Source organism: Gasterosteus aculeatus, chromosome 18 (assembly GCF_964276395.1).
Source record: "Gasterosteus aculeatus chromosome 18, fGasAcu3.hap1.1, whole genome shotgun sequence".
NCBI classification, from domain to species: Eukaryota; Metazoa; Chordata; class Actinopteri; order Perciformes; family Gasterosteidae; genus Gasterosteus; species Gasterosteus aculeatus.
Window position 1 is genome coordinate 12,638,554 of NC_135706.1, and position 25,516 is coordinate 12,664,069.

At 48.0% G+C, this 25,516-nt stretch overlaps 1 protein-coding gene across 15 annotated transcripts in view; it reads right to left on the minus strand.

Annotated features, from left to right (window-relative positions):
* The window catches only part of sash1a (SAM and SH3 domain containing 1a), a 116,980-nt gene that overhangs the window by 16,849 nt on the left and 74,615 nt on the right, over positions 1–25,516 (minus strand). For 4 of the 15 annotated variants that reach the window (XM_078093347.1, XM_078093340.1, XM_078093343.1 and 1 more), the window contains exons 2-8: positions 13,271–13,399; positions 5,722–5,772; positions 5,584–5,633; positions 2,158–2,198; positions 1,846–1,935; positions 1,627–1,739; positions 502–600 (exon numbers count right to left, since the gene is read on the minus strand). In XM_078093347.1, the coding sequence (XP_077949473.1) occupies positions 502–600; positions 1,627–1,739; positions 1,846–1,935; positions 2,158–2,198; positions 5,584–5,633; positions 5,722–5,772; positions 13,271–13,399 (573 nt within the window). Of the gene's footprint in view, positions 1–501; positions 601–1,626; positions 1,740–1,845; positions 1,936–2,157; positions 2,199–5,583; positions 5,634–5,721; positions 5,773–13,270; positions 13,400–19,359; positions 20,291–25,516 lie in introns of those variants that run through there. The other 11 variants (XM_078093349.1, XM_078093341.1, XM_078093351.1 and 8 more) reach the window with 7 other exon arrangements.

A 25,516-nucleotide genomic window follows, 5' to 3' on the forward strand; every position in this document is an offset into this window, starting at 1 on the left:
GATCTAACAGAACCGGACTGCCTGAGCTGCAGCTTCGCTACACAAAGAATACCCAAATGTTTGGAGGCCTCCTGGAGAAAAACAACAATTCCAACAAGAAAACCGAAGGCTATAAAGGAGGAGACCCATCGTACTGCAGGTAAATCAGGACACACATGACATGGTGGAGAGAGCGTATGTGCAGAGAAGAGGAGAAGGCGAGATAACAGAGAGAGGAAGGCCAGGTACACGTTGAGTGAGGGTGGTTTATGCATAATTAACAAAAAAAAAAAGGAAAATCTCGATGCAGGTTGTTTTTTTATTTCTATACCAAGTGAGGATAAACACACACACACACACCCCAATGAAATAACAGCGGTCGTCCACCTCCACAACCTCCTTAGCTGGAAAATCCAACTTTAAGGGTGATTGTTTAGAAAGGAAGAGTCTCGGTTTTATTTATTTTTTGGTGGGGAGGGGGGGGGGGGGGGGGGTAGTGGGGCGAGTATGGGGTGTACTTACGTGGCAGTTTGAGGACTGGTCTAGATTGGATGCAGATCCGTCAGTCCACTCTGCAGTGTCAGCACTGCTGGACTGTCTGCTGCGCTCATAATCCTTCAGCTACGTGGAGAAGAAGAGTTTAGAGAGGCAGAGGAAGAGTGCACTCCCAGCATGCACCTCTCCGCAGGCTAAAGTGTGAGGAGTTTCAATGGAGGGCTTTCACAGTGCATGAGAACAAACAAAGAACTCAACCGGGGGGGTAAATACATGGTTTGTACGGTTTAGCACTAAACTAAAAGCCTGTTATGTTTTAATTATAGCATTAATCCATTCTAAGATGAATTGAGCCTTCTTTTCCGTGCGGTACATGAATCTTACACCACAGTTAAAAGAAGTTAAATCAACTATCCACAAAATCATTGATTGGATTAACGGAGCGTCAATCACCAGAGGGGAGAGCTGCTACCAAAAAAACCCACATATTGGCCAAAGAAAGATCAACGGTCTGAGAAGAAAAGGAAAAAAAGTTGGCGGATAATTAACAAGCTGCTCTGAGGAGAGAAATCCAGTGCTTGAATGCAGCTGAACCGACATGCCGCCCAAGATGGAGGCATTACAGGAAGTGATCGACACAGAAGGAGGCCCATGAAAAGAACAACAGAAAATGAAAAGAATTGAAGGGAATTTAAAAGGAAAGCAGAGTAACCTTCCACCATGTCCGCCTAGAGAGAGAAAGCCCAACGCACCAGAGCGACGTCCCAACAGATGGAGCGCTTGAGTCACCGTGACGTCAACCTCGCAATTACAAACCTCGCAAAACACCCACACACTCCAAGAGCTCACACCCTGAAACATCTGGATAAACCAACGGCCTGGAGTTTATGTTTGTGTGTGTGTGTGTGTGTGTGTAAAGAGCACAATGGCAGATTAAAACGCGGGGCCTCGGAGGGGGGACGTGTTAGTAGTAGTGAGTCTTTTTAGTAAGTCAGGGCTGTGATGGGGATATGGAGCACACAGGAGGGAAGGCTGGAATCCACAGGGAGGTGGGGGAGAGGTGGAGGGGGGACTAGGCAGCCTACACAACTGGCACTTCTAAGGTAAGGGGTCGAGTGGGGTGTGGGGGGGCGTAACGTGGGGGCCTCCTACCCGGCCGAGAGCTTCTTCAACGGTGATCATCTTCTCTTTCACCATCATCATCAGCTGGATTCGCTCCTCGTCGCTCATGGTGATCTCACTAGCCACATAGCCAATGTCTTCTCCTGGGAGGGGGCGGTGAGGGGGGGTGAGGGGAGGGAAAAGGGATGAAGAAAGTCAAACATGGAGTACCGTGTATTCGGCGGATCAGAGACGTAGAGCCACACAAACCTTTGGATGTCTGTTTCATGACTGGTTTGTGCGGGGACTTGCGGAAGTTCTGCCAAAAAGACTTGTTCTTCTTCTTATTGTCCCATTTACCTAAAGGGGGAGGAGGGGGGGGGGCATGTTCAATGTTTAGGTGATTAACAGCTGCATGGGCATGGATCATCGTTACAATTCATTCAGCGATTCTGTATGATCATTGCGCAAATAGGTGTGTCTGGATCTCCTTATCTGTCAATCCCACTCAAACAATCAATACATTATGCTTAATATTAAACATATTAGCCCGACAGGAGACAAAAATGCATCTCAATTTACCTCCAGATCCTTCTTCGGAGCTTGATTTGTGCAGAGACAGTCTGTGGGTGAAAGAGTAGAGACAGAATGAACCAACCATTAGAAAAATCTTCTTTCCTTCCTCTTACACTCAAACCATATAAGATATCCAGTCTCTGTCAACCACAGTGTTCATTAGTGTTCCGTTTTGGCAACGAAGGCTGCAGGTCCGTGAGCCACCACTTGGGGTCAGTGGTGGCATTTCTCAGACAGACAAGCCAGGTTCCTGAGGCTTGAGAGGGAGAAGGTGGAGGAGAGGATGCAGACAATAGCTCCCCTGCTGCAAAAAGCAGAGGATCAGATGAAGATGGTGCCACTAATGCACCAATAAAGAAGGTCAACAAGAAAAGAAAAAAAAATAAGACCAAGCATGTGAAAGGGAAGTGGGAACCCAGCAATGGAATCCAGGAAGAGAGAAACAGGAGAGAGAGAGAGAGACCACAAGGCAGAGTCAGCCGGTTTGCGGTTCCACATCCCTCCGCAGGAGACACCGTCAGACGGACAGAAAGACAGAAAGCATTAGAGACAGAGAGGTGGAAAATAACAAGAAAAAGAAGTGAAGATATGTCCATAAAACCTTCTAAATAACCAATACAAACGCCTCAAACGCCGCCGGTGACACATGAACTGCACTCAGCTTCCAATCAAAAAGTCACGTATGAGCAGTCTCACCCAATATTCTGGCAATTTCAGCCGCATGTCAGGCTGCGGCTGACTACCTTGTTCTCGGGGACACAAGAAACCACATCAATGGCAATCTATTTCTCCACACTTTATATTAGTAGTAGCGGGGCGGGGGGGATAAGCTGCGAGGAGGGAGTGAAGCTTCAGGGCAAAATCGTGTCTTAGGGTGATGCCTTATAGATGTGTGTGTGTGTGTGTGTGTGTGTGTCAGACTATCACACACAAACCTTTGCGATTGAAGCACAAAGGCACACAGCTGTTGAGCCGCGCAGCGAGACAGGTGCCAATGTGAAAGTGTGCGACACAATCACAACCAGATGAACAGGTCACCTCCCTCTCTAGTGGCCGTGCGTGTGTGTGTGTGTTCATACGTTTGTTTAGACGCGACAGCCCTGTCTTGGCGCGATGGGAAATCTTTACGTGGCTTGAAGCCTGGCTGCCATGGCAACGTAATGAGATGCTAATTGGATGGAGGCCCAGTGTTAGCTTCAGCATTAGCTTCGGCGCTAGCCTGAGAGAACCAACTCAGTAGACGCTTTTCCGTGGCAACGATCCCCCCCCGACCCCACTGCCACGCTCTAGAAATGAACCCCCCCCCGTGCAGAGCACGCACATGCGTGCACGTACACACATTTGTGCGCTCAAAAGCCGGACTATATTTCAAAGAGGGTGTCAGCACAGCCATTGTGTGGCTACGCAACTTAATTGCTTTAACTTTGAAACTCTGCCATGCCTTTTCTTGGGGGCCATTTAACCGCTTTTCTTATCGCATCAGTATAAGAAGCCAACTTTCTATTTTCCACAGAACTTTAAGCACAGTATCTTGAGCTTTGGCATCCTGTGTGACTGAGCCGCTGTACGGGGGAGGTCGATAACCCGACACACACAGAGCTGCACACGCAGCTGTGTGAACCGCGGCGTTGCACGTCGCGTATGTGTGCACGGGGGGGCTGTTGGGACGACCGGGCCCCGGCCAGCTGGAGCACGACGACCTCCGGTGTGCTTGCGGGGACAATGAATGGCAGCGAGCGGTGTTACGCTAACAGTGTCCACAGGAAAAGCCCAGGGGTGAACTCTCTGGGGGTCTAGGCAAAGGTCAGAGGGCAAATGGAAGGGATGGAGAGCACATTTTATGGATAGGGAAGTAGAAGAATGATACAGATAAAAAAAAAATGCTTATGCATGTATTTCCCTGAGGTTCCACGAGGGCCGCAACACCCACGTGTGGTAAACGCGCTGACGCCGTACTTTAGCTTTCCAACTCGGTGCCGTTGCTCGAAACAGATTCTTCATAACGCCACAGCTTATTTTTCCATTTGACTATTAGTTACATAAGCAGAGCCGCCTCCACGTTCTCAAAACAGGAAGCTCCCTAAACTAGAAGCCTTCATTCCCCGAGTGTCATCGACACTCGTACACCGGGCGCTGTCGGAGCAGGGAACTGCCTCCTGCCGACAAAGAGACCAGGAGACGCACAGACGGGGGGAGGTGGCACTGGAGGAGAGGATGTCTGGGTAATCTCCCCCCCCCGGTGCCATTGTCCCGTTGAGAGGAGGCGACGGCGGGATTCTGTGTGTCTGCGCCATGTGAGGAACGTGTCGTCTGCCTTCACGTGAAAAATCACCACCTGAAACGTGTGGAAAGTGGGTGATATCCAGTGGAAGAGGGAGCCGGGGGGCCGCGTGAGAGTGGAAGAGGGTTGTGAATAAGAAAAAGATTTCAGAGGCTTTTGGGTCGAGCACAACAAAAGACAATGTTAATTAAATTAAGTTGATAAAAAAAAAAAAGTTATCTTACATTAACGAGGTGTAGAGACGATTGAATGTGGGGCCGTTTAATTAAAGACTAATTAAAGGACTAGAAATGGATGTGAGGCACAGAGGAGGGAAAGAAACCAGACTGAGGACTTTCTGGGACTTTCTCAAAACAGCAAAGAGACGTCATTCGAAAATGTGGCATCTGGTTCCCATCATCCTCAGCGCTTGTCTGTTCAACATATACAGCCATGGGAGAAGAGATCATGTCTGTGGTATGCGCTTCCTCTGCCACACGTGGTAGTCATCACGTGAACGTGACAATTCCACGGAGGGGGGGGGGGGTCACACGAAGGCGATGGTCACGGACAGAGACCAAATAATAAGAGATCATGAGTCACAGTATCTTCTCTCCTCTTTAAATGTAATGGAGACGTTTCTGGTCTCCACCAATGGGGAATCTTGTTGAAATCTCCTTTAGCCGTCTGGTTGGGAACAACAACGGAGACCCAATGGAAAGGAACCCCACCCACACTCAGCTCCATCCTGCCCTCTCGTTCGCACTCCTTTGCGGTAATCATTTGGCCATCGCCCTCCTGCGCCCCCCCCCCCCCCCCCCCAACCTCCCACCAACCCTGCTGGACACAAAGGCCGGAAGGAAGGAAGGAAGGAAGGAAGGAAGCACGGGGCAGCCAGAGAGCAGAGAATGACTGCTCGACTGAGCAGGTCAGACTTCCAGGACTTCCGGACTTCTGTCCCGAGCCGTCCCATAAGAGATCTGCGGGGATCTGATGGAGGCGCATCTCCATCCTTGCAGCCGTGCAGAGTGTGATCCATGAGTGTGTGTGTGTGTGTGTGTGTGCGCGCGCAGAGCGAGGCGTGCGCGGTTTGATGAGCCGCACGTTGTTTTCACGTGCAACAGAACCACATTTCCTGTGTGAAGGAGATTGGGGGGGGTGGGGGTACGTACTTTCTGTCCGTTTCTGGAGTGGACACCTCACTGCTGAAGCCTAATGATTCCTGAGGACAGACAGAAGGAGGCCGGCGTCAGACTGGCTTTTTAAGCCAAAAGGATTGGGGTCAAAGTGCACACGGCGTCTCTGCCTACCTGGATCTCAGAACGCAGTTGCAGGGATGTGCTGCTCGGATCTTGTTTCTCCTGAAAGAAAATAGCGAGAGAAGAAAGAGCAGATGTCAGCGTCAAGGGATAATCCTTTAATAACATACAAACTGTGACTTTGACAAGACTGGAAAGAAGAAAAAGATCTGCGTTCGGATAAGAAAGGTGACGACGGAAAGCGCGAGTGGTATGTTAAATCCCTCGTGTGGGAAGGATCGTGCAGACACACTTGCATGTGAAAACAGACACAAAAAACACGTGTGCGCGCCAATGACGAGCAAACAAGTCTGGCTTCTGGTAAACCGGCAATACTTGTTCCTATTGTTGGTAAATACCACTGGGGGGTTGTGAAGCCTTATGAAGCCAAGCTGAACAACACAAAAGGCGCCTACATAACTGGCTGCGTGAATTCCAGAGTGACGTCAGCGCCTTCCTCTCAATGCATAACACAATATGAAATGGCAGCAGACAACCTGGCTTGTATAAAGAAAAAGATAACACAATAAGTGGGAAATACTCATTTTGCAATCGTTGTTACTCACGGCTGCTTCTTGCCTATTTAAAAAAGCAGGAGTCCTCGTCATAACATATCCAGATGCAGATGCGCCTTGAACAAAAACGTTTCCACAGGCAGACAATCACAAGAGGTCTGTGACTTCAATTTTAACCTGCAGCATGCCATCACTTCCTGGATGGATCGGTCTGCTGCACAGTTCCCTGGTTGTGTGCTTTTAAACTCTCATGGAGGAGATTCCCCGACTCCCTGCAGTCACACTCGCCCGATTCCACCTGAAAATTGAACAACCCTGTTGCTCAATTGGGAGATCTTATAATTAGGCCAAATGACGACACATAAATTAAGAAAGTTATATAATAGACAGCTCTTATTCTCTTTCTCTAATTGATCAGAGCCCAATGATAGAAGAAAACATAACCAAAGAAGTTTCTGTTTCTATTGCACCCTCAAAAAGTCCCCATGTAACTCAATAACTTTTATTTCCCTTTCGAAAGTATGTTATTTTTTTCCATAGCTAAAGACTACTGGAAGTATTACCTCATATTGTACATAATAATATGAGTTTAGATGCCAGTAATTCAGCTCGGCAGCCGGAGTCGCGTTGCAAATAGTTATTTTACCAGAGGATCCCTGAGATGATGGCAGCCAAGTAGGTTCGGTCTATACGGAGTTCCCCAATAGCACAGCAGGAATAGGAAAGGAACCGTTTCTAAGAAGTACGCGTCACCCTCTTTCCCCACGCCCAGATATCCGAGGAGTGCACTTCTACGTTCCTTATGCTTCCGAATCAGAGCGACCTTCGCTTTACCGCTTTGACAGGTCTGTGATTGACGGTTTACAATCCTTCCAAAACCTGAACCTCGAGCACGAGTCAGCGAGCCGAAAGTACTTAAAGTGACACAACCTCCCCTGTGAGCTCTTTAAGCACCTCTAACCTGCAGATCACAAGAGCAGGAGACCTAAAGTGCTGAGGTGGCAAAAAGCTTGGCCTGAACCCTACATTTACCCCGACAGTAATCTACTGAAGGTAGACGGCCGAGATGTGTGAGAGACGGTGTGGGAACTTGTACAAGCTGGTCTGGTCCCCCGGGCCTGCTTCTTCGCCTTGTTCATCTATTTGTCTGTTCCAGCGATCAGGCAGTAAGAGACACGGCTCGGGACGTTTCTTTGGAAAGTAAATCAACTGATAGTCGGATAAGCTCTGACACAACCCTCCCCCCCCCCGGCGGTATGGTCGAGTCCCATAAGTCAGAGAGCAGGTTACCCGGACATGAAAAAAAACCTGCTGTAGAAGACCAACAGATAAATAGAGACCCGTCTGTGGTTGCGTTGCCTAGCTCAGCATAGGGGACGCAACAGAGAGGGAGAGCTTCACTTATGTTGGGCAAATAAACAACATCTACATCCCTAAACTCTGCTGGAACAACCGCCTGGCGCAGTGTGATGTGGGTGTCCACACAGCGGGAACAAGGTGTGTCCCCCGCATGCACACACAGTCACGGATTCATCCAGAAACAGTGGATTGCTATCAGATCCTCGCCGCCGCGAGAAAAGATGTGCCGGCCTCACGGATGGGCGACTGCACCCACCGCGTCCCCTTTTTAAACGCACCGGCTCGCACACACAACAAAATATCCTCATATATGCTACCGGAGACACAAACCTCCACAGACACCCAAACAGAGGAGCATGTGTACACACACACACACACACACACACACACACACACACACACACACACACACAAAGCAGCGCTCTGTTCCTGCTGCTTCCCTTTACTCCTTGTCTGTCCGTGCCATCTCTGACATGGAAGAGTGTATAATTATATATAATTATATATATATATATATATATATAAATAAAGCACACCCCCGTTTGGCTTGAAGTGAAACTTCGCTGGGATTAATTTGTCACAGAATATTTGCGTAAAGGCTCCTCGGGCTCGCTCTCAGATCTGTGCATCGCTAACAAAAGGAAGCCCAATTGAGCGGTGAGTTGCCAGCTCAGCTGACACAGATTCTGAGGGGGAACATCAAATGGAGGCGGCGGGGGGCATCTGCACGTGGAGCTTAGATCTCACAACACACTCCCGGAGGGAGCGTGTTATCCTTCACTTGAACTCACCAGCATTCGCTTGAAACAGTGCTCTACTTACCTCAAATTGACACGGTGTGTGTGTGAATGTATGCATGTGCAGCCCCCCCCCCACCCGAAAGATGGGCCACTGCGTGTGTGTGTGTACGTGCAAGGCCTATGATTCTCTAAGCATGACCGTATTGAGTTAGACAAAGAGAGAAAGCAGTGAGGGAGCGTATGGGGAGGGAATCCGGCTAACGAGGATCACTGTGGAGGCAGAAGGGGGGGTTGGGGGCTGGGGGGGGGGCTATCGTTAACCGAGAAGCTACAGTTAAACACTGCTCTGCTACATTAGCACCAGACTCTATTAACGATAGTGGAAGCACAGCAGCACAGACGAACGTTAAATAGCCGCACTTTAGTTCAAACGAGACTTTGGATTTTGGGGCCTCTACAACAACACCCCCCCCCGCCCCCCCCCTCTCTCCTTACTGCCAACCACGGAGGCAAAAGTAGCGGATGTGCGGTGAAACTGGGAGGGACCAGGTGGCGTAGTGGAGGTACGCCAAATGAGATGGGTGGGTGAATGTGGGTGGGCGAGGATGAGGTTTGTGGGAAGGCTCTGCGCATGGCGGGTGGGGGGGGACAGGGATCGGGCACCAACTGGAACGGCCGGGGGCCAAAAAAGACGTTAGCTGCGGGACCAGAAAGCCTGCTGAACCGGCTCCTTTGAGAAAGTCCGCAGACACGCAACCTCACCTCACCTCACCCACCCAGGAGCAGGAAATACATGCGTGCCGTATGTGCCACCCCAGAGCGCGTTGTGTGACACCGCTGTCGGTTGCCTTTCCGTGTGCACAGCGAGGAGCGTTCCGATCGTCCTTCCTTTGCTATTTCAAGACAAATACCAGCGTTATTACAAATTCCGATGATGGCCTCGTGATGAAAATCGCTGAAATCGCAGAACAAAATTACAAATACGCCGCTTGCTTTGCGCCGGCGTTACGGCAACAATGAAGCTCGGCCAACGTCATTTGGAAGTAATCTTACAGCAACAGCGGCGGCTGTCGAGTGGAGCCGTTTCCGAGCAAAAGCCTGAAAAGGTAAAGAAATAAAAAAAAAGGGAAGAAAAATAAGCCGCAGAGTTTGCGACAGTTTGTCTTTCTTCCCGCGCTGTAGTTTTAACCCGGCTGAACTGACAGACTTTGAAGGCTGAACTTCGCAAAGGCCTCCTGGTCAACAAACAAAAACAAAGTCCGCACTGGAGTCTTCACCCCTTCATCTGTCGAGCTGCTCAGCTAGAAAAACCATTACAGCGCAATCCTCAGGCGAGCAGATCAATCTGACACCAGCTGAGGCGTTCGCGTGTCAAAAGTGTTTAAATTAGAAGGTCAACAGTGAGACGCCTGAAGGATTTTGGCCAACGCATCAAAAAGGGTTGTTTTTTTTTTCCTTTCAAGGCCTGCTTGTTTGTCCGTGACTTCAGAATGACTTTCAAGGATATTACCACGGAGTGTGTTTCTCATTACGGGTTAAAGCACGTAGAAGTTTGCCCCCCGAAACCACACATTTCAAAAAGGAGCCGTGGTGATTTATACTTGATGTACAACATCTGTTGCTTTCTCTGCGGTTTGAGAGATGTGCCCTTATCTTCTTTGAGGTTTGATGCTATCCACGCGCCCGCCCCGTCTCCTACACTTCTAGATTAGCTTCTATGTTCATGTTTTGGCAGAAAGAGAAAGTGACAGACAGTGAGGAGAAAATGCATTCTGGTAAAAGTCAGATATAATTATTGATCAGATTAAAAAAAATCCTGAACTTGGCGAGTATTGACCAGCATGTCTTGATTTTCAAAATTCCATTTTTGAGTACGTCAATAACCACCGGGAGGGCAACATACAATGTTAGGGTGGAAATAAAAGGGCAGCAATATAATAACACAATCCCAAACCCATCCGTAAAAGACAAAGAGGTCAAAGGTGGACTATACAAAACTCTTAAGACTAAATACAAGCTGAAAAGCACGAGCTGAGAGACATAAAAACAATATGACTAAATATAATTATGACTGATCTCTGATTTGAATAGCTTTCTACATTGTAGGTTGAAAAGACAAATCACATTTCTAATAAATGATCTTCCGTTTGTGGCCTTAATTAAATATTACAGATACATGCAAAACAATGTAAAAACAGGAAGTTTGCTCAAAGCGGTTGTTAAGAGTTATTAAAATCTTTACTTTCACTCTTTGAATGATTTTTCACTTCAAAACCAAAAAAATATTTTAGAGTTGCCAAACTATTCGCTTTCCTTCCTCTTCCACCAATAAGCTGTGTGCATTGCCAAGTCAGCATGCTAGTGAGAGGCATCCAAACTCTCATTTTCTATAGAAGCGCTAATCCATAGGTCACATTCCCAAAGGGGGGGGGGGGGGGTGTTTATTCAACCCCTCGTCTCCCTGCGCTCCATAAAACTAACACGAAGATGCTGTGGAGGCCCGGCCGGAAGTCACCACGGCGATAGGCATCTCTGAGAGAGCCTCTCTCATCAGCTCCTAATAGTGTTTCACCACAACAAGGCAGCCATGGCTTTGTCAAATCAGGGGCCCCGTAGGAGCTGCCAGACACAGCGTGCAAGAGAAAACAAACACACTGAAGCTCCACACATTTTTGTAGGAAGGTTTGCGTTGCAAGAACAGAAAAAAAAGTGTTCCTATTTAAAAGAAAAGAAAATCTTTTTTGGGGCCTCAACTAGAAACTGTTTTGGAGAACAGAAACAGTCAATGAGAGTACTTCTTCTTTCACTGTGTTATCACCACATTTAAACAGGCCACATTTGAAGTATTAGAGACGAAACATTCCAAGATTTGGAATAAGACAGTCAAACTTCAACCCTAAGCTTTACTCTTATGCCACTATTCTTGCCCATTCCCCTTTTCTAGAAGTCTCCTCACTTTGTGGTCTGAGGCACACAAGGCGATACAGCAGACATCTCAGGGCAAGACTACATGAATACCTGTAGTGTCTCCTATGTATTTGTACATTTGGATTTATTGTAAGAATGGAGGGACTGAGTGACCTTCTAGGTTGCAAAAAGCTACTTTGGAAGAGATGCGAGATGGTTGGAGTTCCTCATCAGCAATAGAAAAGAACTTACCCACTCATTTTGAATGGGAAAATAAGAAAGACAATGACTGCAGAGGGCGCGGGGCATAACCGAGTCACTCATCATCCTGTGCCCTTTAATAGTGACAAGGCGGTCCCTGACTGAAGGGCAAGTCCCAGAGGAACGCAACCAGCCGAATGTCTCCCCGTTAACGTGGCGATTGGACACCGTGACCTTCTGCAACTACCTGCCCTCGGCGGCGTTTGACGTTTGGCTGCAGCCGCGGATCTCGGGACGCGGCGTTATTGGCTACTCTCCTCCCGACTGCGTCCATTCTGCAGCGCACATCGCTTACTTCCTCTTGGTCCATCGCGCCGTCTTGTCTATCAAGTTCTACAGGTACCGGGCCACAGGCTCTCAGTCTACGAAGCCAGCTAGCCCAGTGGGAAATATTGCCTCGGAGGAAGTGGTTTTGCTCAACCCACCGTTACCCTCAGCCCAGATACGGCTGTTCTCCAGTTCAGTCACCTAAACCTAATTTTAGAAAAGGATTTCACTGAAATTCAAGGCCCAGTTCAATCCATATAGCGTAGGTTGATGCTGCGCTTTGGAGAACTCCCTCCCACTCTGCTTTTTCCTCCCCTTCTCCTATATTTTGGTGCCAAAAATTGCCGAGTGGGGAGACAGCTGCAGGCTCCAATCTCCACTCCTTCCCTTCATTCCCCTCATCCTCCTCCCTCCGCATCCTCATCCTCCTCCTGTCCTGGGCTTCAGGCTCAGAGCCCAGTCAGCTCGTTTCCTCTCTTCTAACTCTCCGGCCTCCTCTTCACTGGGTTTTTATATAGTCAGGACGGAAGCTTCGCAAACTATAAAATGTCCGGCGGTAAATCCATATTAATGTAAAGCCAAAAGGAAGGACCCAGAGAGAGAACACATCCTGGTATCAAACCAAAAAAGGTATCTATGTATCCGTGGGCTTTTTCCAATGCCTGAACAGGACGTCTGCAGGGCGAGTTATTAAAAAGGAGGAGCACAATAAATCAGCTCTCCATCTGATCCATGCGTGATCCAACCAAAACCACATGGCTGGATGAGGCCTCCTTTTGAACTGGCAAATCAGAGACGACTGTAATCTATGAGCATATCTGCCATAACAACGCCAGCAAGAGCACAATCTGTTAATGGAGACCACAACCTGTTTTTGCCGGATATTATTGTTACATTTGCGGTACCAAACATCCTCATCTTGATTCAGTTAAGAGATTTTACTAAGATCTACAGTATGCTGTAGAATTGAGAAAAGACGGCTGCATTATTTTGTATATATTGATTTTAGGAATGAGAACAAATCAAATGTTTTCCTGTACCATGTATTCAACCTTATCAGATATGTAATTGATAGAACAATAATGACTTTAGCGTCGCACTCAACACGCGCTCTTACATTTGTGCACCAACTGCAACAGTGGAGCTACGCCCTCCGTGGCGACACCATCAACATTCCTCCATACATTTGAATGCTGCTAGGCAACCAAAGGGGTCCCCCCCAGCTACCCTACATCCCCGTGAAAAGGACCCCCAGAATACAAATGCCTACTCATGCAGAGGAGGCACACTGCCTTTGCACATCCATGTTTGTTCCACTGCGGTTGCTGGTTGTTGTTGTTTCTTGCCAGGTCGTTGGCTAAAACTGTGGAAATTACACTGTAAAACCATTTTTAAAGGTCATTCGATTTGCCAGAAAAATGGTCCTTTATCCAAACAAATCCGACCAATGGTTTTGCCGACTCCACGAGATACACACACACGCACACGTTAAAGTTGTGTGTTTGAATTTACCATGTCGTCCTCTTGGGAGACTCGTCTTTTGCGCAGCTCCTCCATGCGGTCATTGACGTCACTGAAGCAGGTGTTGTAGTACTCAGAGTACTCCTGGGCGAGGTCATCTATGTTGCCCAGAGAACCGTCCTGGAGAGAGGAAGAGATGACACGGTTTAGCCGGGGAACCACGACATCCCAAGAAGGGAAAGCTGACAATGTAAATCAACAGGAAGAGAAGAAGAAAAGACTATTTGATATCCAGGGAAACATTTCAACCCAACAGTAGATCCAATGCTTGTAATGTACATATTGTCTTTATACACACACACACACACACACACACACACGCTCCAGACCCAGACAACCCAAATATACCCCTCAATAAAAGGTCCGTGTATTTTCAGTCGTTCATTCTTATCAATGCCATTCAGTGACTTTGTCCTGACCCGATACCGGGTTTTGTCTTTATCGAGAATACAAATCAAGGATGCCCTTTGCCTCCTCAGACGTTCACCGAACCGCAAACCAAAACACACTCTTCCGGTCGGCTGTAATTTAAGATCAACACATTTCCTGTCTTTGTGTGGAAGACGTGTGTTTAGGATTGAGGGAGGAAGCCGTGCGCCAAACAGAGAAGACATTAAACCCACAGAATAGTCTTTGGATAAAACATTGAAGACTGACCTCAGAGTTAGTTTTGGAAAATGTAATAGTTAACTGAACCGTGAAGCGGGACCATGAATGTGTGAAAGTTTGGCGTAAAAAAAACAATCTGGGTTGTACTCAATGGAGTTCCTAACTACGCATGTTCCATCAGACCGTCTTCGGTGGGAAGAAGAGCGACACTGCTCTTGCTTTGGTGAAATATTTGGCCATTCCGGCGGTGATGGGAAACCGTTGAATATTCATCGGTGTTGATCTAATCTGTGCCAGGCAGACAGCGGGCATTGAGTCACCGCGCAGGGTCCGAACAGTCTCTCTCAGTCCCCGTCTTTCTCGACCGGACCCCCCTATCTGGGTGCCAGGCCACAAGTGAATGGATCGCTGTGAGTGCGAGTGCCACAAACGCGCGCACGTGGGCATGAAGCCCCGGCGAACACACATTAGCATTCACATGCATGCGGGCAGGAGATTTAAAAAAAAAAAAAAACATTGGACCCAAAACAAAACACAGGAAAACCAAATCATCTCCAACGCAGCTCAGTGGACTCCGTTATGAAAGGGCACCAACTGGTTGTGCAGGGAACACAATGTTACCGACAAACACATGTTCCGTGTCGGAGTGCATCTTGGCGGCCGGCGATCTGCCCTCCCTGTCTCGTAGCTTGAGAAATTCTGCTTCTGGCCGGACAAACGGTCCGAGAGGACCGAGGTCCCCAGTGGGAGCGCTCGCCGAGCGGACACATGCTTTCCCCCGGCATTCCTTCAATCCAAGAGATTGAAAGCACGCTCTCCTGACAGAACGCCAAGATGCTGTAATCACCACACACACACACACACACACACACACATCACAATTGTGCTTTTCACCACTTGATTGAAAGAGCGACTTCTCCAGTTGGTGTTAAAGAAAAGCTGGATCATCCAAGTGGAATTCATTATTCGAGAGTAGCTGTTCTTCTAGCCCCCCCCCCCTCCGTCAGGAACGTCAGATATGAACCTGAGAAAGTGGACGAATGAAGCTGCACGAGCTGGCGGTCCTCAGTTTGATGTGAGGTCTTTAGCAGACGTCCCCGTGTGTGTCCGCGGATAACCTAAATTCTCGCAATTCTCTCATGGCGCGAGCACAAGGCGGTCCGACCCAGCTGAGCCTCCCCCCCCACCTTGTAAAGTGATACTGCATATGCTCAGTTATGTACGTATCAACTATGAGGCGGCGCGTTTGGAAAGGCAAACCTTTTTAGAGAGAATCTGTCAACGTAGGAGTTTTGGTGGAAGAGCATCGGGGTGGGTGGGCGCGGGGGGGTGGGGGGGGGGGGGGGGGGGGTTGGGGTTCCGACAGTGGTCCACACATCCAGTGTGGAAATCTGGGCCGGGGTGGGTGCCGAGCACGGACAAGGGATGATTTGTGGGATACTGACTAGGGCAGCTGTTGGGTGAGAAGAGGATAAAACATCTGGAGTCTGGGTGGGAAGAAACCAAAATGTATCAAAGAGAGATTCTAGGGACGGGGTGTTAAATCAGTTTACCTGAGCTGGAAAGCATACGGGTCTCTCTGTGTTACCGTATGTTGCTAAACAACAACACTAAAAACAATGCTTCTAAATAGAAAACACTTTTTTTTTTTAAACCAATAAAGAACAACGTTCGAAATGGAAAAAATAATTCAGCTGATGTAACTGCTTCTCCACCCTCGAGGGAGGGAGGCCAACTCCCCATCTTGACTGGAACAATAGAAACAATAGTCAAAAAACAACACCCATGCTCATATCTGTGAGTGAGCGCGCTCGTGTGTGTGTGTGTGTGTATTTACAGTAAAGTGTGTGTGTGTGTGTGTGTGTAAGCGTCATTTACTGTCGAGGTGGCTACTCCCAAAGTGCAGCTGAAGTTGTTCAGACCAAACTGCGAATAAAACCGCTTCGCGTCGCTTCTGGACAAATTCAAAACTGGACTCACGACAGAGAAATAAATTCTGAGAAATGTAGAAGACGTTCACACAGCTGCAATAACTGACTTAGTGGCTGTTTAAGCATCTAAAACACAAATTACTGGCGTTGCACCGCAGTGGATAAATATTTCAGCAATGTGTGATATGGTTGCGACGGAGCCATGACCGAGGGATTTACTCAACATTTTTTTAATCAGGATTGCGCTGGAGGAACGCAGACTATTTGCCATCCATGCTGAAATCCCTGGATGGAAAAATAAAGTTCATCCCTTGACTAACGAGAAACAAATCAAATACCGCCAGCTTTGGTTGCCAACACGCTGTATAAGTACACGGTTACCAAAGGCAGCGCGGCGCCACACTAAATCGTGATCCGGTAGCCTCTGCTAACTTAGTCAATCAGTCACACGATTCCTGGCATTCTAACTACCACAGAAGGTTCGTCTCCTGCCACTTTCAATGAGTCCATTAGTAGTTACAGGTCGCAGAGTGCTCGTTTGTTTAAAAGCACGCCGAGAAGGTTGGAGGCCATTGTCCCCGCGCCCAACGCGTTTGCTCTGGTCAGTCCTCCGGGCTCACATTCCTGAATGGGTGGGATGCTGGCGTGCATTGGTGTTAACCATTGTCCCCAAGGCCAGCTGGTGACGGTCCCCTTCTCTCTCTGAGGGGGGGGGGAGGGATATACTGCCGAGGAAGGTGAGGCCAGGGAGCAAAGTCCACCAGCTGCTGGGCTTCCTGAGGATATCCGGGCTTTAGCCGAACACCCCTCTGCAGTCTCAGCAGAGGAATCCTGCCGGTTCTCCATCAGTGACCTCGATGGTGTCAGTCAGGAAGGCGGAGCAAAGGAGCAGCGAGCCGAGTCGGAGCGGGAAACGATAGACACAATTAGGCTATGATTTAGGACTTTGCAAGAACGTCATTGGCAAAGATATAAAAGGGGCTCGGCTCACTATTTGGCAGAAAGGGACTCCGTGTGAAGTGTTATGTGGGAGGAGGGACATACATCACCTCGTCTTACCATTTGCTTTGCAGACAATCGATATCCACGTCTCAAGAGCAGTCTCCAAGTCCAGAGACAAAGCGCCGTCTCGCACTTTTTACAAATGCACACACTCCCACCCACGCCGTGTGAAACACCACAAAACAGGAAAGAATTGCTGCAGGCAAGTAAGAGATTTCCACAAGGCTCAAGACGACCGCTCAAGCAAAAACGGGATGAGAGGCTTCTTTCAGAGGAGCAAAAATTGAATTCCGGATGACTGTCAGCTGTCCAGGTTTGTGATCAAATCATCTAGACTAGGACGGACATTTAGGAGTTAGCCCTCAGTGAAGGCATGTTGAAAAATCACCACCGTGGCTCTCTACACTAACCACTGCAGACTCATAGAATATTTGCAAAAAAAGGAGGTACAACGGAGGGGAACGGGAACGGACTATTGCAGAGAAGTCGAATGCATAATGCAAAACATGTACAGTACAAGTCAAAAGTTTGGACACATTTTCTCATTTTAATTCAATGAGAGAGTGTGTCCAAACTTTTGACTGGTACTGTATGCTGAAAGTTGGGCCGTTTTAGTGCAGTTCATTTATCTAGAAGAGGGGCGGGACCAGAGGCAAATCCACATTCAGACATCTGTAAACCCGACCGCTTAACAGCACTATGAGCTCCAGCACCATTCTGTCACAAACCGCCTTAGGCTCTTTATTAGCTCAAGTGCTTTTTACCACAAATAAACGACTGGCTTACTTCGGTATTGTCAGTATCTACATTCCACAACAGACCGACTTATGTGTGGGATTAACCTCAAAGACAAAGACGTCTAAAAAAAAAAAGAAGAAAATAAAAGCTTGAGGCCAAAGAGCCTTTTGGTTTTCTAGATAAAAAACATATTTTGAGGGTGCAAAGGTAGATCATAAGTATAATGGCATAATAAGCCTTTTGAACAGATCTTTATCAGGATGTGTGTCTATCTGTGCGACTGGGCCTGTTCTCACGAGTGAGGAGCCAAAAGCAAACGTATTGTTAACAGCGAGTTAAACTCGGGTCAACAAGGGCATTGTGTTCCCGTATTGGCCTCCCGAGCAGAACAAAAGCCATTGAGAGTCACAGTGGTTCAATTAGCAGATCCATTTCCCTTTGAGGTTGATGGTGTCCATTGTCACAGGTTGACATGAACGTCACAGGTCGCTTAAAGATACCGTGTTACCCAGCAAATTGACTTCAGATGCCCTTTGAAAGCGGTGCAAATATAATGTAGTGTACTTATTAAGAAGTATGAGAACGTTAAAACGTAAATGACATTTTCTTCATTAAGTCCAAAAAAAAAAAATCGAACCTCCAAACGAGCATTCCAACAGAAAACCACATACCAGCGTGGTTGTCAGGTGGGTAGTACGGAAATCTGACCTGTTGAACTTTTCAAAAGACACCGTCAGCAGCCAAGAAGACGGATCAAGTTCCAAACTGTCACACTGCTAATATTTCCAGTATAGTTGCGATGGAAAAATAAGACTGTTGCAACGATCCAATCCTCCCCAAGATCGAGGACGTCGTGGTGCAAAGGGAAAAGCTAAAAGCGTAGAGTGTGCATTAGTCTGCGGAATCAATGTTACAATTACATGTTGACCTCAAACCACGTTGAAGTTAGCAAACAGAAGGACGTACGCATCGATATACTATAAGCGTGAACCAGAAAAATCCCAATCGGACTGGCCATGAACTAGTCAAGAACAGAAGAACTCTAGAAGCTTGTTGTTGTCGTTTTGCATGCGGGTGTCTTGAGCAACCATGAGCAAATCATGACCATGAGTCCTGCAGACATTTGCCTCCAGAGCAATAAATCTGGATGAATTGCCCGGCTTGGAGCCAGGTCTCCCACTCGGTGTCAGAGGGCAGGACAGCCTCCCCCACCGGCGGGCACGCACACAGACAGACACTCACACTCCCGCATTTACACACCCTGACCCTTTACATCTCCAGTGGCAGACCAAACCAAATTAACACCTTCGTCTTTAAACAGACTGGTAAGTAACTGCAACACATTTGGTCCGCAGATCAATCAGAGCCCCCCGGGGGGGCCTGTGAAACCAGGACTGCTGAACAAAAGAGAGCATCTCCAAAGTGAAGACCAGTCAGGGGCACAAATATGCAGTATACGGTTAATCTGGCCCCCTCAGGACTGAGATCATGCGGTTCATAAAGAAAACGAAGCACTCGAAAACCTCTTATGATCGAGAGGGCTGAAACACTGGGAATAACAAACTTGACTTAACAACTACTGAAAAACGCTACAATGTCTCACGACCTCCAATAACCAGCATTTGCAGGTTTATGTTTGGCACAGAGACCATCACAGAGAACAACACATGCACAAACAAACCTCCTCTCCTCAGCCGGAAGAGCAACACAACCAGGTCGGAGGAACAATGCAGCGCGTAATTACACCAAACACCAACACACCCAACGCGCAAAGGGTTAATCCGCCAAGGAGTTACATACCATGCCTCCAATTCAAGCCTCCTTCCGATCCAACCGACTCCAGCGTATAAACACGGGACCAGCAGCCTGCGAGTGAAGCGCAACTTCGGGGCCTTTATGAAGACGAACCCGACGCTCCATTTGCATGCGGCGACTAATTGGCCACACGGTCGCTCCTTCGGCAAATCGGTGTCAACTTTTAGGGTCGGGGTGAAAAACTCTTTATCAGTTCAGCCCCCCCTCTGCTCCCCCCCGACCCCACCCCACCCGCACACTTACCAACATCCCCATAACGTCGCTCCACAGTTGGGAGAAACTGTCGGACGCGGCAGCGCCGTCGGCCCGGGGCTCATCGGAGGGCGCACCGGGCTCCTGATCACCTTCCATGCTTTTTAAAAAATATATATATTATTTCACTTTTGTTTTCAGTCACAGCAACGTGGTGCAAAGCTGGAATCCAAAGCGCCCCGGGCAGTGGACCTCCCCACGGGCGATAGACGCGATGCGGGTGCCGCGTCGGCCACTACGGAAAGTTGCCCTTGACGCACCGGCGCAGCGCTCCGACATTGTTGCGCACGATCGGAAGTTTAGCGCGTGAATGGCTTCCCGACATGTTTCGCCAAAACTTCCCCCGCGCGGCAACTGGTGCGTCGAATCCAAGTGGTTAGAAACGCAATCGGGGTTAAAAAGAAATGTTGTCCTAGCGGGAGAAAAGTTTCCAAAACGTTGATGGAATCCCTTGACGAGGGACAGAAAAGGGCTTCTAAACTTTCAGAGTGAGCGCACGTAAACTTATTTCCGTTTTTGTTTTTTAAAAGAGTGGAGTGAGAGATCGCCCGCAGCACACTGCAAATCCTCCAAAGTCTGCGCCTCCCCCTCTCTTCACCCGCTGATTCTCTCTCTCTCTCTCTCACCCTCCCTCCCTCCCTCGCACACTCCTCCCAACAGAACACTTGAGCAGAGCACAACACTTGTCCAATGTCATTAACTGACACCACCGAAAAATAATACCATAAGGATAATAATAATAATACGTTTTTCATTTCATTTCTGACTGGCAGGTAAATTCAATTTGTCTTAGTGATCTAATATAAGTTGAACATATGGACGTTTTGTTTTAACCCTGAACATCATGCTTGTGTTAAATTCCAACATCAGTGACCAAAATCCTCCTTCGTAATGATGTCAATGTCCCCTTTTTGCCTTCTATGCTCTTTGCAAATGGTCACTTTATAACATCGCTGAGGCAGCAAACGCTCCAAAAGAGAAAAGTTCAGAGCTAATTGAAAACTTTTTATCTGGTCTTTTATCTACGGGTCTTTCCACCAATTCGTCTCGCTGAATAGGGACCGTGAACAAAGCACATTCTCCTCACAATTGTATGAAAATGAGAAGAAGAATAAAAAAAGCGCATGGGAAAAACTTTTTTTCTAGGGGGTGATGCATTTGCTGACCTGTGCCTCTCATAAACACTAACGCGTACAACTTTGATTGTAAGATTTTTTTTTTAAATGATTTCATTTGAGCAGATCTCATTTGAATACGCGAGCTAGAAAGAAACACGTCACGCGCAGGCATGAAATCCTGTCTTGATCGGCCCTTTGTTCCACGCTGCAGCAGCAGCAGCCGCCTGCTCTGTTATAACAAAGAGGTCCTGAGACGCTAACTGATTCTCCCTGTCTGTTTTCTCCTCTCTTCTCAGTGGCATATTCTCTCGGAGTGGCAACAGCTGCCAGATCTTGCGGCAGATGCCAGAAGGATGAGAGATGGAAAGAAGAGGGTCATACAAAAACATTTTAAATCACTTCGCCGTGGTTCCAAGATAATGTGGAATGCTGCTTCACCTGCTGTGCAACAGCAAACAAACAGGCACATGCGACGCGAGCGGCAACACAACCGAAGGAAGAAGAAGAATTGACGGAAACATTTACATTGAACACACATTCCGTTCCGTACCCACGTAAAACAGCGATCAGTTACACAATAATCCCCGAAGCTACAATACTGTGCCAGGAGGAATGTGATGAATATAATCCAAATGTAATGTAACATTCGTCTGAATGTATCCCGAGATTTGAAATTCAGGCTCAGGGAAACTATTCATTTTATTGTGAACATGAATATCCGTAGCAAATATCAGGGCCTCGCTTACATCGTAGGGTTCATCCCGATTCATCCTCCGGGGATCATGAATGCACGTATAGTCGTAGCGATCCATCTGGAGGTTGTTGAGACCAACGCACCAGAAGCGAAAGCAATCCCTCTTAGGCCGCCAATGGAGGTGTCGCGCTGACAGACGAGAGGAAACGAAGTCACCGGCTAATCGTGTCACCGTGGTGGCACTTTGTTGGGCTCCATGCATGTCAGCAATGAGCGCAGAGTTTGGAGACTATGGGCAAAAAAGTGGACGGACCAATTCGCAGTGTCTGATGTGAGAGCTCAACTTATTTCAGGGTTCTCATAAATATGTAGCGGGTTCTTTAGTGGAGGGACGACTTCGTGAATATACATTTGATAAAAAACGGGTTACTTTGAACATGGACTATATCCTGATGGATGTCATGACTGGAAGTTCTTTCATCTATCGTCTTTTCATCTCTAATCCCATCTATTATTAATGTTTTCGTTGTCTTATTAAGCGTCCCTCTCCTCCGGGGGAAGCTCCCGCCTGTTTTAATGGAGTGTAGGAGAAAGCGCTGGGATGGGATGACCATGGGAAGAGATTATTTTAAAACGGGTCGGGGAAAGACAGAAAATGTCAGGGAACGGCGTGTGTTTCTTGCAGGTCTGATTGCACAGACATGAAGGCAACGCAGGGATCTTACATCTACAAAGAATCGACTAATCTACCACCGAGTCCTTTCATTATCGCTCAAACTCTCCCACAGGCTGAATCATGACGAAGAAGATAAACTCCAGATTTGCTTTTTAACGCACTTGCCCCGGATTACAGTTTATCACAGAGTTCTAGTCTCCGACGAGGTCGGAGCAGAGAGGGGAAGGAACAGAGTGGAGGAGGGAAGATAAAGGCTGGGGAGGAGTGAGGGCCTCGTAGGAGGAAGTGGTGCAATCTGGAAGTATCAAATCAATTAAGTTTATGCGATGATGTAGAATTTGTGGGGTGAATAGTGAAATATTAAATTCTGAGTTTAAGAGAATAAGGGGTCGGAGAAAAGAATGCAGACAGTGTTGAAGGAAAGTAATGGCTGGACCTCCCCTGATAGTGAGAGTGACCCAGCGCGGAGGTCAGCGACCCCGGGCCTTATAAATAGATGACAGACATCAAGGGTACCTGAGGAATGCTACACGAAACCACGCAACAATAACACACGCGTGCATCACAGTTTGGGTGCATGCGTCCCTCTTCATGGTAAAGGTTGAATGTTTGCATCCTGTTCCAGTAAACTACATTAATAAACTACATCGCAATAGTACTTTCAGGAGAATACCATAAAGATTACTTTTAACACGGGTGTACTCACTTCTCTCTTCTGCACTGATTAGCATTTCTCTCTCATCTTTGTTCCTTCCCCTGTGTTTGGATATATGTTCTTTTTTTTTTTTAATCACGTATACAGGTGTACACTCCGGGCTTAATTAGATTGAATGTATTGAACTCTTATCTCCAAGTCCTCTGTGAGCCTTGAGTGATTAATTAGATCAAGATTTTAAAAATCATTAATTCCGCTCGGCCAGGAACCTTCTTTGAAGCGATCTGGATAAGAGGCTTCGTTACTCTGGTTTATACACACGTGTGTGCATATATACACATTATATATATATATATATATATATATAAACATATATACACACACCCTGTATACATGTGTATTCCAATGTGCATGTGTGATGAGTAGGGGCCGGGTTATCCCCCCCTCCCCCCCACTGTGCTTCACCCGCCACTGAGCCTCGCGTGGGAGTTATCGCACAAACCCAATTAGCATGACAACTAATTACTGTTGCCTGGATCCCCCTCTCCCCCCCCCCCCAGCAGAGCAACTCATTAAATTAGATCCACACACACTGAAAACAAGGCTTTCAGGGAGTAACAGTGACGGGCGGCTGCTTGCCGTTTGTGTGCTGTAGGTGTTGCTTTTCACAAGGTGGTCAAGTAACACTGGAGTCTTTTGAAAGCGGGGGGGGGGGGGGGGGGGGGGGGGGCACCTAAAATATCAGCACAGGAGTGACTTTAGGGGCTAGAGAGAGAGAGAAGAGGAAGACAATTGGTGTAAGATAAACAGTGGTATGCAGGAAGAACAACAAATGGGAATAAAGTGCTGACACACTGTGACTGAGACAAAACAGTTCACATTGTGTTCACAATATTATAAATATATATCCACGACATGGGCATGAAGACTGCAAACTACAGTTCAAACTAAACCATATAACGCCTCCCACAGGCATTTCCAACCAGGATTACCAAGTAGTAATCCGTGCATTTATTAATGCAGCAGTAACTGCAGGTCCCTTTCATGTGCTCTGTGCAAAAAACTGCCGACACATAAACAAAGCATATTTCTCCTAAGCCCTGGATCGCCGGATTCTCCATGCAGTGTTTGCCTCCGTGCCCATGTGGCTGGTGATTATGTTACTCTCTATTGTGTGTGTGTGTGTGTGTGTGTGTGTGTGCGGACTGAAATTCCAGGGTGTTTTAATCAGGCGCGACTGAAAGGACAGATGTTGTTTTGGATGTAAGCGAGCTTCCGAAGGCACGAGCAGAGCAAACCGCCAATGCTGTTCGCCCATCAGGACGGGAAATAACCAAACGTTATTTCATGTCATTAGGTGCACGTTTGTCCACAGGTCGGTGACAGTGGACAGCGGGGATGTGGGTGGAGGTCACGACGCGCTGTGGTGGGGGTGCAGGGTGACAGTGCCGGGCGGAGAGCTGATGTCCAGTGTGTCATACGTTCATCTCAGTGTGTGTTGTGCTCACAGAGAGCTCTGTGAGAGGACAGAAAGTCCCACTGCTGTCACGTTAGTGCTTAGAAGTATATATGAAAGTGCTTCAGCTGCGGTGAGAAAACCAACTGTTACTTGATTTCAAAGGTGATTTCTCACTTGAGGCAAAGCTTCCTTCCGTCCTAATCTGAACCTCAGAAAAACATTCTAGGAGATATCAAATGTGTTTAGTCTGAAGTTGACGTTGCCGCTTTAGGTCTCCCATGGCCACGTTCCGCCCGCCGTTCGTTTTCCCATTTCACCCCTCGCTCCCTTCTGGGTCGAGGGCCAGTGTCAAAACGGGACGCAGCGGCGCCCCCTGCTGTTGCCGTGCGCACAAACCCCCGCAGCGACAGGGCCCTGCCGCGCCGCGCCGCGCCGCTCCGTCTATTAAATCCTCTCCAGCAGTCCGTTATGTGGAGTCAGCTGCTCTGCCATATGTTAAGCCTCTGAGCTGTACAGTAAAAAACAATTAAAAATAAGCCCGGCCTCCATGTTACCGATGTGTGCTGGGAACACAAAAGGCTCCCATGCAGCTTCATCGCCGATCACCGTTTTTATAGCACTCGCTTTAGTTTACAGGACGTGGAAACAAGGGGCGCGAGAGCCCCTGTGCACAACCTCACACTTCCGGGGGGGCTAACGGGACGGTGGCCAGTGGGGCTCGATAAAGATTTGATGGGTCTGTCGCTTGTTGCTTTTTCTGCCTGAACTTCCTCACCTGTTTTGCTCAAGTCCAACGCGGAGGAAGGCGCCACAGGAGAGGCACCTCTGACATGGTTTGCCGTGGGTTCTGCAACGGTGGGTTCTTTTTGGAACGGGGACAATTGGGAGGTCAACTGGACCAGTGGAAACTTGGCGCAGCAAAGGCCGCAGACGTGGCTGACGTTTGTTTACGTATTAGATGTTATAAAAAGAGTGTTCCTCGCCCCCCCCCCCCCCCCCCGCGGGCTGCTCTGTGGTTCGGGCCTCCTGTAATTACTGTCAGTATGAACACGGCCGTCATACATCTGGACGCATCATCTGTCACACGTACTAAACGAACGGCCGTGTTTAAAACACATGCTGACATGCAAAAACCATCTTCTGACTCAGAGCAGTGGATTAATATCCAAACCTCAGCGCGGACGAGTGTTCAACATCAACACGGCGGCGACTGATTATCCCTCCGAATGGCAGCTCGCTGCGCTGTTGGTAATGCAACCAGTCTGTCGGGGATACTGGTGAGTACCAC